The 20407-nt window shown below is 23.1% G+C and overlaps 1 protein-coding gene across 1 annotated transcript in view; it reads left to right on the top strand.

Annotated features, from left to right (window-relative positions):
* The first annotated feature begins 1491 nt into the window (after positions 1–1491).
* Positions 1492–20407, top strand: part of LOC129616085 (tyrosine-protein kinase receptor torso) — a 79807-nt gene continuing 60891 nt past the window's right edge. The window contains exons 1-2 of the mRNA XM_055531555.1: positions 1492–1766; positions 18349–18726. Coding sequence (XP_055387530.1) covers positions 1623–1766; positions 18349–18726 — 522 coding nt within the window. The 5' untranslated portion in view covers positions 1492–1622. The remainder of the gene's footprint in view (positions 1767–18348; positions 18727–20407) is intronic.

The raw sequence follows: 20407 nt of genomic DNA, 5'->3' as shown, positions 1-20407 counted from the left end.
TTACAAAGCCAATCGAGTTTAAATTTAATGTGCATCCGTGTGGTGATATGGTATTCTATCTATTAAGGAATTTAAGTAGGTCTAAATTTATTTTTTTCAAAGATAAAGAATGTTTGATAGTTCAAATAACTACAAAAATTAGAATGGTTTAATTAAAAATTTCATTTTGAAGTGGTTTTCTTTATTAAATAAATTAAAATAAAAAAAATTATTTTAATGGTTACGCGTTTTGCAATATAGTTCAACGGTCTTAATGAGCACAGTGAAACGGTGTTGTGCAATCATCTATTTTCTCCTTACAAAATTAAATTTTTATGTTAACTTTGTACTGAGATGTCAATGTGTGTAATAATGTCTTATAAGTTATAATATTTTGAATATTACTTTATATTTTCTGTATTTTAAGCTAGATGACTTACAACATTTTTTTTTCTATTGTTTAACTGCCGAAAAATTATGAGCTTATAAAAGTTTTGACGTGTTATTAATCGATTTGCAGTTAAACGTTACAAAGAGTATGAAGAATTATAAAAAATTACATGCTGGAAATTAATATATGTACGTCATGCATATAAAAGATTTTTGCTCATATGCGTGCTTGATTTTGAGTTCATTATAAATTTTATAATATTTTTTTTAAAGCGAAAAAAGTTATTCAATTTTGATGTTTTACAAAAATATAAATTTGTAGTTTTACAAAAATAGTAATCGTATATAGACATATCATTTTGATACGTAATGTAACCCATTAATTAATAAAAATTATGTTAAGAAACATAAAAAACAAACCCTATAAATTGAGTTTTCATTGCAAAATGGTTAAGTATGGCGACTTCAAAATATTCAAAATTGACTGAAACGTGTATAAATAATAAATTTGTTGTGACACATTGTTGTCATTTTATTAATTGGATTCTACTGTATTAGAAAATTTTATAAATAAGGTATATGTACTCATACTTTCTTATACAAATTCATGTCCTATATACATATTTACATATATACTATATATATACAACAATTATTGTATATTATTTAATTTAGTAATAAATATTACAGTTTGAGTAAAAAAAAACATATTTTCTCTATATAAACTGTTTGTATACATAAGTATAAAATATATAGATACATATATTATTATATACCTACTTGCTATAGAAACACAATGAAACAATATTAAATTCAAACAGGATGGATGAAAGTGAAATTGTTTTAAAAATAAAAAAAAAAATTGAATTTTTGTGTTTTTCTCTTTTTTCTTTTTTAGAAAAATTTTTAAATTAATTAAATTCAATAATAAAATAAAAAGGAAACGGAATCCAAAAGAATAATGTAAAATAAAGTAAAAAAAAATATTGTAAAAATAATTAAAATAAATAAAAAAATAAATAAATAATTAAAAGTAATTAAAATTTTATCCCATTTTTATTGTTAAAATAACTGAAAATCAAAAAAATAAAAAAATAAAATATAAATGAGCAAAGAAATATTTGTTTTCTATTTAATTTAATTACAATTTTTCATATTGTTATAATAAATTTCAGTGTAAAATTATTATTTTTAATAAAATATTTAAAAAAGAAAAAAGAATTTAAACAAACAAAAAATTAAAATAATTAAAAATGCAAGTAATTGTTAGATCAATTCAATTGGTTTGTCTTTCATTTTTAACATGTGATTCATTATTAAACAATGAAAAGGAAAATAAAAGAATGCTATTGGTGTCGAGATGTTGTGCGGCATGTACTGAACAGAATTTACAATTGGTAAGAATAAATTTAATATTTTTTTTCTTTTTTTTTGAAATTTTAAACAGTATTTAAATTTAAACTAAACTTTTTTCATTTCTAACAATAACTTACTTAAGTTTCTTTTAATATTTTTTTTTTCAGTATATTAAAATTACAATATCAAAATTTTCTTTAAAACTTTTTCATAAAAAAAAAAATTTGCTAGTCTCATTTTAAATCTAGTTTTAAAAGCTGTATTTTATGGGGTTATGTGTGTACGTGTTCATATACATGAACGTACTAATGAATTAAGACATAAATTCCTAAAAGGTACTCTAACTCCTACATAAAGATGTCTGTAATTAAGAATATGCCATGATTTGTATACCTTGTGTTTTTATATTTTCTTTATATAGGAGCGCGTTTGATTTTCATAATTTACAAAGCATATTTTCAATAATTTATGTTAGTAATTTTAGAATAACAAATTTAATAATATGAAAAATTCTTTCATTTCTTAATTACAACTATTATTGAAATTAAAATGTCATACATATACATATGTATATAATTAAGTATCTTCATACAAATGCATTGGTAACTGGTTTAGCTTATTTTATAGAAATATATTAATTTATTTCCATAAACGAAAGATAGCATTTACACATCAAGCAAAATTTGACGAATAACTTTGACAATCATTAAATTGGATGAGAAATTCTGTTTACACATAAAATTTCATTTGATCAAATATGCTGTCAAATTAAATTTTTTTTTATTTATTTCGAGGTATTTCCATGTGTAGGAATGTGTTACCTTCGATTTTGATTGACTTGATGGGATATCAAACATTTATCAAATTTCCATTTAATCAAATGAATTCGTCAAACTTTGCTTGTTGTGCAAGCGCTATCTTTAGTATAATAAGCCTTATACACGCCTAATGCTTCACTCAATTTTAAAAAATTATTTTGGCTAGAAGTAATAATATTCAAACATATATTTATACATGTATGTTCGTACCATATATTAAATTTCGCATTTCAAACTTATTGATATATTGTTAAAAAATTCGCAAAAAACCATGTGGTGAATATACTCTACTGGATATTTTAACTTTTTGTAACGATTTTGAATTCTTTATTTATTGTGTTGTTTAAAAATTTTGATTAAAGAGTTTTTTTTTTGTAAATGTTTAAATGGAACATAGTTTTCTGACTTACAAAAAAATATGATTTTCCTATTTATTTATTTTTTAAAAAAATGCAGTAAACGATACATAATTCAATATATGTATATATATATACATACTTACATACATAAATTTCAACGTTTAATATTTATTTAAAAAATTTATTTATTTAATTGAAGTATAAAACCCTGATTATATAACTTTTCATTTATTTCGGAATAAAATTGTGTATAATAATTCAAAATGTTCATTTAAAAAATGATTGTCATTCTCAAAAACTTTTGAGGTTTTGAAATTTTTGAATATTTATATGTATGAAACTATGTACATATTAAATAAATAGAAAATAGCAATTTTTCTAGTCGTACTAAAAATCATGTTTGTATAAAAGTTAAATGAGCTTTTAATAAAATTATTTTGGTGCAGACACTACTTTTCGGTTTAATTTCCTGGTCTCAACTTTAGGGGATACAAAAGTAAAGGCTTTTAAAAATATTACTTTTCTTTTATATTGTATGTATTTATGTATTGTATGTATGTATGTACAATTCACTTTAATGAGTTTTTGATAAAACACATTCTGAATATCTAATTTTGGATTACTTTTTCAAGCATTGAACATGGTGAATAGAATAAAATAATAAACCTGGTGAATTTGCGGTAATTTCAGCTTCTCTCTCTGGAAGCTTCTTCTCTCTGGTGTGAATCACCTTCAATTTTAATATAGATTTTTTCCATTTTATACTTCAAAAAAATGATATCAAATTTCATTTAAAATTTAATAAAAGCAATGAATGAGAGATATGAGAGCGTCTTTAAAAGTAGATCGTCTTAATGCGACGTGCCAATGTATTCACCTTAAGAATAAAATTCTCTTTTTGTAAAAAAAAAATTTGTTTTACAAACTTTAATTGTTTTTCTATGTTTAAGTAATACCCAAATGTCAATTATCATTTGAATGATATTGTCCAGAAATCTTTTGACAATATTTTGTGTTTTGTTTTAAACTCTTACCAAAATATTTTGTGTATTGTTTCTAAAAATGTGTTACCGCTATAAACGTAAAATTCTTAATTCTGTTTGCAATTCATGTTATTTAAATTTTTAAAAAGAGAAAAAAAAACAACACCAAAAAATTTTTATGAAATATTCCAAATTGTTGTTTTTCTTTTTTAATTTTTAGGGTATTGTTTTAACATCATCTGATAACTTAAAAAACGCTTTTTAATGGTATTCAAAATATAATTTAAAAACAATCTATATAATATAGATGGCGTTTATTTGCATTTTTACCATGATACCTATACGTATATAAAGCGTGTACATTTACTTTATAATATAAGACGTTTATATAGACATAAAACTTAATACATTTTACAAATAAATGGTCAGAATTTTAAATAAATTCAATATGAATTATTAATAATTTAAGATGATTTTGTAAGTTTTTAACGAGCAAAATAACAAAAATTTGAATAAATTTTTAGTTTTTTTCTCTTCAAAATTTTATTTTGATTCTATTTTTTTACGTACTTGACGTTGTACCAGCGTACAACATCAAGTACGTCAATATATTTTTTATTAATTCAAGCCATAAACATTTTTTTATTAATTCAAGTGCGAAAAAAGGTTTTTTGCGTAATAGATTTTTAATACAATTATTATTAAATAAACACAATGTTAAAACGTATTGCTTACACAATATTTTGTAATTGAATAATTTAGAAAAAAAATATTCTTCATGTATTTGGAAATGTTTATTTGTAAATATCTCATAAAAACTTTACGTACCTAACTATATGTCAAACTTAAATCAAAATATTAAAATTACTCTGTTATACAGCGTTCGTAATTTGTAACGTAATTGTAACACATTAAATTGTATCACTTTATTCCACCATACATGTATATAGGGATTTTATAAACAAACACCGAAAAAAAACAATAAAATTAAGTGAGTTTTTATACCTATGCATATGGTAACAATTTTTTTTAAAGCTTACAAAAAAAAAAAACCAAATTTTGAGTGCGTTATTTGTCTATGAATTAATTTTTATAAAAAAAAAAATATTTTACGTGTAAAAAGCAAAAATTATAATTTTCATCAAACAGAGCACGTTCTGCATGGTTATTGTGGCATATGTACTTACACGTACATATATGTAAGTATATAAAATGGTATGTGGAATAGAAATTTCATCTCAAATTTTTCAATTTAGGTGCGATTTCATTTTTAGTTAAATAGCAAAATGTCAACGGTGAAATTAGGTAAAATTTGGCAAATGAAAACCAAAAAGTAATAAGATATAAAAAAATTTGTCAATACAATTGTACTATAGCAAAAATCAATTATCAATTTTTTATGGTGCAAAACCTCTAACTCCAGAAATTCATAATTTTTAGTTATTGCCTGAAATACTATTTATTCTTGAAATCTTTCTCCTCTAATTACTAAGTTTTTTAAATCACAAACCGGGTCGAACTAAAATACTTTCATTTACGAGTGCTATACAGAAATTGAATAAAATATACATACTTACATATTTCAAAATTTTAAAATTGTAATACGCTATACCAAAGGCCGTCTCCTATATAGCAAAAATTTTTATTGTTGAAATATTTTGTAATATTTTACAAAACTGAAAACATTTTTCTGCACGTGCTTGAATTTTAAATATATGTATTACGATTTGCATGATAAAAAAACGAAATTAAAAATTGAAATAACGCGTACATATACATATATGTACATCGGTAACCGATTTCTAAGGGTGTAGAAGATATTTAATATTAATAAAAAAAATTAAAGGATAATAAAAAATCAATATTTATTCAATTTGTGAACATTAATTGTTCATGCAAACAAGCATACTTATGTGTATAGACTTAGTATGTAAATAAGTTTCTAACACCGAAATTTAAATTTTATGCACATACAATCAATTGGAAAAATAATATTTAAATCACTGTAACAACAATGTGGTACAGAATAAGTATAGATGAATTTTTGTTTGTTGCCAAAAAATTTTTAAAAGATTTTAAGAATAAGACAAAAAAAAATGGGCTATTCGTTTATCTGCCCAAGCAAAAGCAATCAATTTGCTGAAATCTGACAAACAATAGCGTAAAGTCACTACTCTCATGACAATTTGTTGGGATGGTTAACAGTCCCGTTTATATATAAACGAAAAAAATATAAGAATAAATCTTCGATAAAGTTTGATGACTGATCCGATCAAAATTATCTGATGGAGCTCAAACATTATTTCAAAACTCAATAATTTTGCTAATAAAATTATAATAAAAATAAAAATAAGCAATGGTGCCATTTTACTTTAAATACTTCTAATAACAATGGTGTAGATTTTGTCGTATCATACAATACATGGATTTTGTCGTACTTAACAGTATAGCAGTAGTATAGCAGCTGTCGTATAACTCAGAAATAATTGAATTACATATCAGAAATATGTCACCTTCCAATATTGAAGTTTCCTTTCTCCGGTGTTGTATAGCTTCAAAAACAATTCAGTTATACTTCGCGGTTAAAAATTTTTTTTACCTTTGTTCATTCCTGCTGGGGAAATATATATATAGGTACATTTTTTCTGGTCACCATTTTCCATTTAATTCAGCCTTCTTAAATATGATTCACGTGTTACTCCCATAAATGGAAGTCTACCGCGTTTCTTTTTAGGGAAGAAGGAAGGCGGGTAGACTCTGCCAATAATTCAGTACCTACCTGTTTCCAATCAAATACCTGTCTAGCTATTGTATTATTCGGCTCGGTTGCGTGAGTCCCAGCCATCTCCACTTTTTTTCTTACTCAGCTCAATATTTAAGCTAAACTAGATGAATTTAAATCAAAGCATTTTAATGACAAGTAATAAAAACTTATTAAGAATAATCCATTACCAACTTTTACAAAAAACTCTATTTCTGCTAGTTTTTTCTCTAGTAATAAATCTCGAAATACAGAATAATATCTGCTTAAACGTAAACTAATTTGATCATAAAATATAATAATTACTTAATTCATGAGCTCCAGAACTTAATAACAAAAGTCAATTTCGCACAAAAAAAATACATTTTTCACATTTTTTATCGTACATTTATTTTCTACTTAATTAAACATCGAATGAAAATTTAGAACTTTTTACTACACAATATTCATTTCGTTTCACTTCTACCTTTGTCGACAACAATTATTAAGCTGCTTGATTAATTTTTTTTTTGTTTTATTAGGCAACAAAAAATTTAAATCTGTATTACTTTAATTCCCTAGAATCGTAGATTAATTTTGCAATTTTTATCCTTTTAAAAAAAATTCATTTAATTGAATTTTATTTTTTAAATTGGTCCCTTTTACGATTATTTTGTTGTTCACATTGATACGCTTATGTAATATCTTTTATAAGCTTATGGTTTTAATTAATTTTTTTTATATTTTGGTTTTTAACTTGTAAATACATGATGTTGTCTTTTTTTACAGTTATAATTATGGTATAAACAACGTGATCTAGATAACCTTAAACTTCAGTATTTCTTAAAGTGAAAAATTTTTAATTCGAAGTACGGTAAGTGTCAAAGAGCGGCGGTTTCTGTCAAAAAGTCTTGTCAACAGAAGTATGAGAAGCTATTTTCCATTAATTTTCTATATGAATTTCTCTGCCGGATATGTTTGTACTCACGTTTTAGAGTGTGTTTATATATTCGTTTAGAACGTTATATACCCATAAACGGAATACTATAACTTACATTATAAGAATGCCTGCGTGTTTTTGTGAACATATGGAAATGTACATATGTGTTTCGGATTACATTTTTTAGTATATTTTTTTATTTGTTTCTCGAATACAAACCCATGTGTTAATAATTTCGCATTCAATTAAAAGAGCACAAATTAACTTCTTTTTATCTTAAGTAGGTAGAAATGTTATTATTAACAAAAATATTATATTGAAATATTCTGGTTTACACCAGTAGTAAAATTCTGATAAAATGAAAAACAGGGTATAATTGAATATACGAGGTAAATTCAATAAAAATTGCTAAATACACACTTTAGGCTGCCTGTATACAACAAGCACTGTACATAAATATAACTTTACAAAAGGAGTTCATTTGAATTCAATTTCAAGAATTTCAAATTGAAATTGAATTTAAATTGAGTTTTTTAATTAAAAAAAATTGACTTTCTCCAAGTTTGGTAGGTAGTAGATTTTCTAACTATCTAGATATAATTTGATTTTCAACACTTGAATGGAAATACTCTTGTTTTTTATAATAACCAAATAACAAATTTCATTTACACGCCAAAAACCTGAAAGGAACGAGATAAAAGCATATTCAACAACAAATCAAAACAATTTCCGTTTTTTTAAAACAAAGGAGATTTGTTAGTATATTGATCAAATGGAAATTGAATTTTGGTTTAAAAAATTTTAATATTAAAAATGGGTTAAAAACCATTTTACACAAACTTCGTGGGCAATTATGAAATTAATTGCTACTACTAAATTTAGAGATCTGTTCACACAAACTTGTTAATATTCAAATAATATAATTAACATGGTTTGGATTGTACTTGCGACTAGTGGCTATACTGTTTATTATAACATTGTTGACGTCAAAAACGAAAATGATTCGGTGATTTTTTCCATTTGAAAAAATCTGTGCATAACATAGATCGCTTTTATAAAAACTTTATATTCTCAGTTTAAGCGACATTTTAGACATTTGAATTACTTGAATTGTGCACACACTCCAGTTGTATTATGCTCTCAATTTTCGAAGCAAAACCTCACAAAATTTTTGCCTCACTCAGAATTTTATTTTTAGAATATTAACAATAATTTGAACTTGAAATAAAGGTTAGTGGGCTTAGAATCCTTATATAAATGTTTTATTTATACCACAATTGCAATATCGCTTAAGAGAGTTGCCTCATTTCTATTTTATTGAACAAATTTTTCAATTTAAAAAATAAGTCTTTAAATATTTCAATTTAATTGAGCGATGAAATATTAAAATTTTCAAGTAAACTTTTTATTCAGTGTTTAAAATTTTTAAAAATAAATATTTAATGTAATTGACAAAATATGATTTATGTGTGTGTGTATGTATGAATGAGACATTTTGATTTTAATCTATATGTATGTCACTTTTTTATAACTGAATTAAATTGTAAGTCACTTCCATATTCACTTCCATTATGAGCAAAAATTATTTTAATATAAAAAATATTGAATGAAGGTGGATAACTACGTACACCTGTTAATATATTATGTATGTATATATTTATAAATACATACATATTATGTGTGTTCTAAAATTGAATCCAAAAATAGAAAAACATATAGGATTTTAAAGTGAAATATGCGTACGAGTCGTAAGGGTATATCATATTAATATGCGTTTGTATGTATAAAATATTCTGCTAACGGGAAATTTATTAATTTTGTAAAAATAACAGAAAATATTGGATATATACATACATATGTATATAAGATTGACATAAAACAAAAAAAATTTGTATCAAAATTATACAAAAATTGGTTGGGAATTTTGATTGGCGGCACATAATCTTTACGTTGTATATGCACATATATTATTTATTCTACATAATAAATACAACCCATCATAGTTTCTTTTCATCTATTTAAAGAAGATGAACCTCAAAATTTTTCATTAAAAAGCAATATTTCCAGTACTTACACACAACGAAAAATACTGCAATGGACCCTAGATCAATTAATGATAATGAAATTTTTATTATTGAAAATTTGAAAATTTTAAGCACATAACGTATGCCATACTTAAATATAGAGTATACTGAATAAGTTTTATGACATGTAAACACACATACTTACATAATAAATCTAAACAATCAAGCCCATGGTTTTTAAAATAGCACATTTTATTTGACAATTAATTTAGATGTAAATAATGGAATAATACTCGCATATTATTATAAAATATTGCATAAGTTTCGGAGCTACAATCTCTTCAGATGTGGGATTCATTTGATTTGCTATGTAGGGGTTTTTAAATTTTTTTAAAAATTAATGAAAATTCGGTAAGAGGTCGGATTTAATTCGGTTTAATATGAAGGTCGGATTAATCTAATGGATTTTTGCAGAGTTTATAAATTACAGTGGAAACATTAAATTATCAAAAACCCTAACGACCCGTGATTTCAATAATGCTTCAATACGACTGTAGTCTCAGAGTTTTCAATACCTTAACATTGTAAAAAAAAACTGCTAAAGCTTTTGATACATTTTGGAATACAATTTTTACAATATTAAAACATACTTTGACGTTTAACGTTTGTTTGAAAATTTCAATTTAAAGTTCTGTGCAAATGTTAATTTTCAACAAACGTTACCACTTTTATGCTGCATTTTAGGAAAAAACTTGTTATTAAGTTTATTGGTTATTTCTGGTAACATACTTTTATTTTCCATACGCACTACGTATAGAAGACATTTAGGAAAAGTGTACAAAGTCAACTGCTTCTCCTAACCTTTTGGAATGTGATACTTTGTAAAGTTTACGTTGCAAGCGCATTATTGAAGTCACGGGACTGTCGATTTTTGAAAAACGTGAAATTCTAACTTCAGTTTTCTATTTTGAAGAGTATAGAAGTTTTGGAAACAATCTGACAGACAGGTAACAAAACCTTATGCATGAAAAGATTTTTAATATATAATACATATATAAATGTAAATTTTCATTTTAGCTTAATATTTTGCATTCGTAACACAAAATTTCATAAAGGATTTTCTTTAGAGATTTTAATTCTTATATTTTTCATTTTAAAATTTAAAATTTCAAAAATCTATTATAAAAAGAAGTGCTTTTATAGTAAAAATGAAATGAGAATTACAAAGAGTCTTTGTAAAATTTTTGATAAATATCATTCTTTGCTAGAAAGCCATGATCTAGTTAGTACAGAAAGTTTGTGGTGAAATATAAAAATATGAAAAGTCATAAAATATTGATGAAATTTTAATTGGAGTTCATTTATATAGTAAAAGTGTTAATCCCTTTCAATCCTCTTTTATACCAAACTTGTTTGTTTTATTTCCATATTTTACTTTATATTTTGTTTTTGCAAAAAATTTCAAACTTTTGTAAAAACAACATAAATAACAAAAATTCCATTATATTGCATAAATATTTATATTCAAATATCATGTATGTACTCTTAAAATTATTTACATGCGAGTACATATACATAATTATTTTATGTAAATAAATTTTTTAAAAAAATTTCATTTTATTAAGTTTATTTTAACAAAAAATGCTGTTAAATTCTTTTTATAAAAAATGGTATAATAATTAATTATAGTTTCATCTACTTTTAAATTTTCAATATTTTTTATTAGTTTTCATTCACATGAACTTTAATATTTTGAATATTTTTGATATAAAAATTATAACTAAGTTTAGTTTTCTTTTACTTGAAAATTAAATAGTATTAATGAATAATAAAATTAAAATAATAAATAGAATTCGAGAAGTACAAGAAAATATACTCAAATGCAACCGGTTTCAGATTTAATAAATTTAATTCATCATACCTACTTAATCACGACACATTCTTTTCTATTTAAAATAATTTTGATTGAAAACTTTAAATAATTTAATCACCTGCCGGTTATCTATGTAATTAATTCACTCAGAAATGGTACACGACACTAGAAAGAAATATATACTTTGACGATAGTAGAGAAAACCTAATCAAACTTGTATTTTTCGTAATTTTCTTAGAATAATTTGAAAATAAAATGTTTTCGTAATGAAATATTGACTATTTATAATTTATGTTATTGATGTAATCTAAATATTTTTCATTGTTTACCAGTATTTCTCACTTTCTCTTAATATTAAATTATATTAATTAAAAATTTTTAATACGTTGAACACAAGAATTTTCCGACAATCCATCAATATCATGTTTTCCAGCAATACAATACACCCATCTGAAACTTCTGTATTTGATATTGTATGTAAAAACTCGTTTTGGCAGCATCGTTATAGGTTTTATATCGGATATCAAAATGGTTATACATATTTATATATGGATGTGTATATACACTTCTATTATGTTTAAACGTACTTAATGTTTTCAAATTTTTGCTGAAATAAAAAATAGGTTTTTAGGAAAATAGGTTTAGGAAGATAATTATTTCAATTTTATTTGATCTAAATTTTGTATTATTTATCTTCATATATATAAAGTAAATTGGATTTTAGGGCCTTCTTATATTTACATTAAACCTTAAACATATTTACATTAAAACCTGTAAATAGTACACTAAAACAAATAAACAAAACACAATCCTTTTTTTTTTTAAATCTTATATTTACAATTTATTTTTCTACTTAAATAAACAGCAAAAGTACACAAGCAAATATACCAGTATTTATAAGGAACTCTTTCAAATTTTTAAATTCGAATTTTAATCAAAAGGTGGCTTATATAACAAATACATAAACTATATATATGTACATAATATGCAGACACTATAAAAATTAAGATATTTAATAGTATGTATGATAGTACCCTGCATGTATATGTATATGATTATAAATCAGTGCTAATTTAGCTGTACTTGAAAACTATTATGATCAAACTTATATTATTGTTCGATATTATATATTCGAAAATCGAATATTTCAAAAATTATTTCGATTGTTCATATAATTAGCATTTGAGCTTTAATTTATTGAAATTTAGGTGAATTGTACTAAAAACTTAATTTTTTTAAAAAACGAAATATCAAGATAATTTCTGTTTTAAGTTAGTTTTTCATTGAAAATTCATTATGAAAAATCTGTCAAATTAATACAAGAATTTTCAAATCTTACTCTGCATATCGATTTCCTTTGTATTTCTTAAAATTTATTATTATTAAGACTTAAATAATCGATTGTTAATGCGTTTAATATCAATATTGTTAAATAACTTTGTTATATTTTAAAGGAGACCAAAGATTTTATTCAAGGAAAATAGATTCTATCCAAAAATTTTTATATTAAATTTAAATAGCTTAATAAAAAAAATAACAAAAATGCTAATACTTAAATCTTTTAATTTAAATTTTGTATAATATATGTACGCACATAGTCACATAATATACATATTTACACATTTAAGTCTAGTCAAAATGCTTTAATCTTAAGTTAAGTTGTGATATAAAAATGAATATTTAGATATACATACTTAGATATACATGTAGGAATACAAGTGTACAATAATATATTCATATAAATTATTTATTAAATAATTTAAGAATTTCATGTTAAACTAAATTCTTTGATGTTTTGTGAAAATTAATAACTGACTATTTAATAGCATTATTTTATTATTACTTATATTATGGAAAAGCAATAATATTATAAAGATTAATATAAATTGAATTCTTAGAATTGCATATGAAAAAGTTTTTGAATTTAGTCATGTATTTCATTATTATCACACATGTATATGGAAATAATTATGTATTACTTATAGAAAATGCTATACATATAATTATGTATACATGCCTATTAAGTATTAATTAAAGTTTATACAAATTGTCTATTCATATACATAAATTCATATTTATGAACAACTTTAAAACTTATCAAATTTCTGGCACTCTTATTAATGATTCTTGTTAATGATTCTTGTCAAAATATTAATAAGAAAAAAATGTGTACAGTTTATATGATAATAACTTGAGTTGTAAGAAGGATAAAATGAATTGAACATTTTTTATAAACAAAAAAAAAAATTTAAAAAAAAACATTGCCAACCCTGTTTGTAAAAAAAAGAAATTTAAAATTTTGACATTTTCTTAAACATTTTTAAAGAAAATATTTTGTTTGAATTTTTGCACCAGCTCAAAATTAGAAAAACTTTTTCAGTATACAAAGATTTTCTTCCAATTTAGGTACATGAAATTACTAGTCTAAAATATGTCATTAGTGTTATACTTAAAAAATATTGTGCTAAAAATTTCTTTTGATTTATATAACATACCGTTATTGTGACATTTAACATAAAAAAATTTACAAGTTGAAAAATTTATTTGCAAAAAAAATTTTAAATTGTTCGATTATAAAAATCGATTATAGTGCACACTTTGAATTCTTGGGAATGAACATTAAAAACCAATTTTCATTTACCTACCAACCGTATTAAAACACACATACGCACATAAATAAAGTTATTTCGGGAAAAAGCACGAATATATTTTTGAAATTTTATTTATTTTACAATTCTCTTAGATATTTTAAAATCCCCATGAATATATTTTTTTTAAATAAAAGCATTTCTATATATTTCAGCATGGGTTCACTTTTTTTTCAATAAAAAATTTTTATTCTTTCGAAGTTTTATTTTTATGTGAATTTCTATATACTAGAATAACACGGTCAAAGGACATTTTTATATTTGAAAATGCGTAGAAAAGAAAATATTTTTTTATTTTTATATTTTGGTGATTAATTTTTTAAAAATATTAGTAAAATTCGCATTACTACCTAGTTTAGGAGGTAAAAATTTTTTTCATATTCTAAATACAAAAAAAAAATTTTTAAAAATAATTATTGCTCAGAATATATTTTGACAAGTGACACGGAAAATTGAATTAAAATGAATATTCAATTTGATTTTGTAAAATATTGGTGGAAATACTTTGAATTCAATTCAAACGAAAAAAGTAATATTTTAAGCCGGTTATAATTTTATGGGTAATTGTTTTTATAAGTGTATGGATTTCTTGTGTACTCAAAATGTTAAGATATGTACTATGAAAAAAAATTCAGATATGTACTATGAAAGAAATTCTCAGAATAAATAATTGAACTTGAATAATACTGTAAAAAAAAAGTATTTTCCAATAAAAATATTGATATTATACGTTTTTAGCAAATATATTAATGGCAATAACCTAATGCCTTTTTTGATTCTCATTTTTTCTGTCTCCTTTTTATAATATTTCACGTAAAATATAATCACTTACCGCGTGTATATCGCGGATCGATACATATTTGAATTGAAATAAAATTACTTGGAATCAACTTGAGTTTGACATTAGCTGGCAAATATTGAATATGTGCATTCTATTTTCAAGTCAAGCTAATAATTTTGTCAAATCAACTTGACTTGAAAATTTTTAGTCAAGCAGAGTTTTATGAGCTCGAAATTCGCTTGAAGTCGGCTTCATATACGTTCATATAAACGTAATAACCTTCAGGGCTACCGTTTTCATGTTCATTTGACTTTCAATAAAATATTAAACGTAATTTGTTTTTATTTGCCTGTCTATATATGTTTCTCGATATCTATTGAATTTCGTTTACGTTTTATCAAAATTTGAATTATACAAAAACAAAAGAATTATATAAAAACAAACTCTACGAATAAATACATCCGCATTAACTCATTACAATTGAAATAAAAAAACAATAAAAACAATAAAAATATTAAGAAAACAGAAAATTATTTATGACTTAATTTTATATAGAATTGAAATTTGCATACGTATGTATGGCTGTTTGCATGTATATAAAGTGTTTTATGTATGAAAAAATGTACAGCTTCGAATGGGTAGAATGGATAAAAGGGTATCTGATGGAAAATATCTTTGATATAATATTAAAAAACTTGGGATATTTTGTTTTTGGCTAATATTGGGTTTTTTGTTCCATTGAGGACACTTTTATGAATATCAATACAAAAATATTAAAATTAGATTTTTGAAATTTTTATTTTTTATAAATATTTTTGATATTTTATTCCTAGAAAATGGAATAATAGCTATTTGTGTTTTTTCAATGAAAAATTATTGAAAGAAATATTAAACCTTATGTGGTTTACCCAAAGTTTTTATTTATATAAGATGGTCAATTTTTGCTTCATAAATTAATTTTAAATTGGTGAATTTTTTTACATAAAGTTGCGAATATAAATAAATGTTACGGACCGGGAAACAAAAGAATGAGGATTTCAATTGAAATTTATTAATTTTGAAAACATTTTGCCGGAAAAAATTAGATTAAATCTTAAGTTCATACAAGAATGGTAGAGGCTGAGTCTTTTTTTGTCGTAAGTTCTTAGTTAGAACTGCAGTCGCAGTCCGTTTTTGTAACTTACTTCGCATTGCAGTTCGATTCACTTTGTAATTTTGCAAAACTTATCCAAAAGCAAAAAAAAATTGATATCTACTATTTTGATGAAACTGCTCTGGTTAATATATAAAATTAGACAACTAAATCATACAAATAATTGACTCGCTATGTTCAATTATTTCAGCTGTCAAATAAATACATAGAAAATGGGACAACATTCTATTTTTCTCATACGATTTTGTTTGATTAGATTGTGTGTTTATAAATCATATACATATGTTTCCAAATTTGATCCATTCAGACTTAAACATCCAATTTTTCTGGTTTTGTAAACGTTACTTCACTTTGTCTTATTGGACACTTTTCGGCTTTGACATTTGTTGCAAAAGCGGCATTTTTTTATCAGTACTTTTTCAAAATCTTTTGAATTATATCAAGGCTGTTCCCACATTCATTTTTAACACGAAAAAGGTATATTCTTAAGTGTTTTTAACAAGAAATGTTGTACAACAAATACTTTATTTGAATGTTGAACAAAGTGATAAAATGATTAATGTATTTTCTACTATTTTATATAAATTATTAATGACAAAAAATTTTATTGAAAGAAAAAAAAAAGATACACAGGCAATAGATGGCGTTCCAACTTTTGTGTTACTAATGTTATATAGAAAGTTCTAATGTTTCTGATTTGTTTATACAATTATGGAAAGTACATAATTTAATAAAAATTTTTAAAAACTAACTAAAAATTTAATAAAAATTTTTTATAAGATTATTTGAAAAGTTTGCCAAAATTGTTTTTAAAGATATTTTATATCAAAACATTGCAGCTTCCAAAATACAAATTTTGTTTAAATCGAATTACTTAAGGAATATCTGATTTTAAAACAGAAACAAAATAAAATAATCAAATTTTCGATGTATCGATAGTATAATAAATCGTTATTCGTAACATAGGAATTAATTAACAGCTGGATGCTTCTAAAGCTTCAAATTTTTTAATTGCGCGTAGCTTCTTATAAAAATAACTAACAATAATTTTGCAATTTTAAAATTTTTTTCGAATGTAAATGTTGTATGTAATGTAATATCGAATATAAAAGAATTTAAGATTAAATCTGCAATAAAGTCTGATGATTGTGTTCTGATCGAACTGAAATTATTTCATGGAGCTAAAACTTTACGTGAAAATTTTATAATTTTGCTATTAGAATTATAATTAAAATATAAATCAGCTGATGGCTTTTCCAAACTCCCACTAAAAATTAATTGTCGATATTTTACTTTTAAAAAATCTAAAAATAAACAGGACAAGAGTGGAGCATTTCTATTATTTGCCAGTATGATAACAAGCAGCGTTTGGTTACAGTTAGAGTCAAATTAAACAGATTTGTCGTACATGTAGATAGCACAATATACTTCATTACAACAAAGTTGCTCAGTAGCGGTTGATTGATGAACAATTTATACTTTTTTTTTCAACATTTTTAGTGGAAGCAACAAGAAATTTTCCAGGCTGGTCTTACAATATGTATTACTTAATTTAAATGAAAAATCGAGTTTGAAATCGTTAAGATACATATATTTTTTGTCCCTAAAGTAATTCAGATACAATGCGGCGTTTTAAAGCGAAGAAAAGGTATACTTTTTGAAATTAAAGTTTTACTGTGACAATTTAAGATTAAATTCATCAAATATAAAAGTTTTCTTGAATTATATTCATACATAATTCAATTTATATTGCAGCGTTCTTACGGTAATTGTATACTTAATATTTATAAGGAATTATATAGAATAACCTTTTATTTTTATTCAAGTGTCAAATTAAATGTCCTTTTTTCATTTATAAATTTATAATTAATTTAACATTTTCACCTGCCTACACTTTGTATACATAATTAATTGGTTTTAAAATAGGTAAATTTATGAAATTTTATTAAGTAGGTATTTCTTTATAATTATTTTTTTGTGTACGTATATCTGTATTTGCATACGGGATACATAATAAAAATTTCTTATATTTAAATTAACCTTTTGTATCTTACTTTTGTATTCTTAAAAATATAATCAAATTTATTTAATGATAAAAAAAATTTAAATATCAGCAAGAAGTGATATATTTTTCTCTTGAAGAAAAGAATGCCTAAATGCCTGAAATATACAAAATAATTTTATAATTGATTATGACAACAAAATTTTGTAATAATTAAGTTTTCTTATTAAATTTTCTGACATTTATACATATTTATTAAATTTTATTTTTAAAAAATTTTATTTATTTTTTATTATTTTTAGCCCTTGGAGAGCTGCTATCAAATTTGTGATAACGGTATAACGGGTAATAATACAACGAAATTAAAGAAAATTCATGAAAATCATTATATAAAATTATTATGCCGAGATGATACAACATTAGCATTTCAGATAATGTTAAAAGAATTTGGATCAATAAAGATTAAAACAGCAAATCAAACAATTATTACAAATAAATTGAATAATGATAATATAAATAAAACTATTAAGGATATGGATAGTAGTAGTAGCAGTAGTAGCAGTAACAATAGCACAAAAATTATTAATGAAAATAATTTTATAACAAAAAGATCAAATAATGAAATTTATTTTATAAGGATATATAAAGCAGAGAATGTCACAGATCAAGTAAATTTATTGGTAAGAAAATAATCCATTAATTATTTTTATAAAGATTTTTAAATAATATGTATACATTTACATTTATTTTTAAGTTGCGTATTATGGTATTTTAAAAATATTCAAATTAAATTTGAATGTTTTTGTTAATAAAATCTAAATGTAATCTTGTAAATCATATTCAGTTTATATAGAACCTCCGATAATTTTTTACTTTGCCAAATTGTGATCTTATCTTATGACAAAATACACATATTTATATGTAAAACTTAAACATCGTGGCTTCAAAATTATTATATTACTCGTATGTTTGAAGTTGTATAATAATTATTCAAACCGATAAATGAATAGAAAATCTAGCTTAAAAAATAGATATAAGATATTGTAAATATTTACAATAATTCTTATATAAAATGCATAAACTATTGTAAATATTCTTTGTAAAGGATGTGGTCTTAGTCTCTACATATATGAGTGCCAAAGATTCCTAAAATTTTTGTTAATTTAACTTCATGTTTAGATAATTATTAGAAGTTTTTAAAAATATTTAAAAGCTTCTTTTGATCTTTATTTAACCTTGACCTTTATTTGATTTATTTTTTTTTCTTTTTTTCTGAGAGCAATCGTGACAGTCTTTCTTACACGAAATATTTACTGATATTTCTACGTATGTACTTCCTATATACTTCTTAACATTTTTAAACAGTTCCTGGATAGAAGCAATACAAAAATTTGTTATTGTAAAGAAATTCGATTTGTTTTCATTTACTTACCTTGCCATTAATCTAAGTGTGTATGTGTTGTGAAAAAAATTATATTTGGTTCATTCCAATGTTAGTTTTTCGATATTTTGTTAACAAATCCGAACAAACACATAACATTATCTTAAATTCCAATGAAAACTTTTATAAGGATGCAATTTTTTTTTGTTAAACTAAAAAACAAAAATAAATAAGAAAACTTCTATTTAAGCTTACAAAGAGTTTACATATTGTAATATTTTTATTTATTTACAAATTGTTTTTGTACACATGCAAGTTGTAACTAGTAGCAAGAATATATAATATACCGATATCAATATGATTATGTTGTTATGAAAATATGGTTCTCTATATGTAGGTTCTCTGTTTCTATGAAAAAATAAGCTACATACATACATTGAATTTTTTGTATTAATAACTTTATTTCCAAATATTTGTAGAATTTTTGTACTTTTATGTTCGATAAAAGTACTTGTCGATAGTAAATATGTGTATACTTATGTACACATATAAATATAATAATATATGTACATTGTATGTATATGACACATAAGTGTATACATTGCATGTTTGTTATCGATGTCAAATCAAATATTTAATAATTTTCACAGTTTTACAATTTTTTGAAGTGAATTGCTGTACAAATACCATATAATGTATGTATGTACTAAAATTTGTTTTGTAAATTTCAAGTATATGTAGGTACTACATATACTTGAAATACATATTAACCAATATTTTTGGTATATGTACTATAGAAATTATAGCGCTAGTGATACTTATGACATTATGCTTTTGTAATTCTAAGAGTAGGTATATTTGAAATATTTTTTTAGGCAATTTAATGAAAGAAATCAACAAATTTATAGAATTTTTAGCTTTTCATAATATTTTAATAGTTAAGTTAAATAATATTAATTTATTTATCTCAACAATCAGAA

This window comes from Condylostylus longicornis, unplaced genomic scaffold (assembly GCF_029603195.1).
Source record: "Condylostylus longicornis isolate FDR11 unplaced genomic scaffold, ASM2960319v2 ptg000162l, whole genome shotgun sequence".
NCBI classification, from domain to species: domain Eukaryota; kingdom Metazoa; phylum Arthropoda; class Insecta; order Diptera; family Dolichopodidae; genus Condylostylus; species Condylostylus longicornis.
The sequence above is the reverse complement of the archived record's forward strand: the minus strand, read 5'-3'. Positions and strand labels throughout refer to the sequence as shown.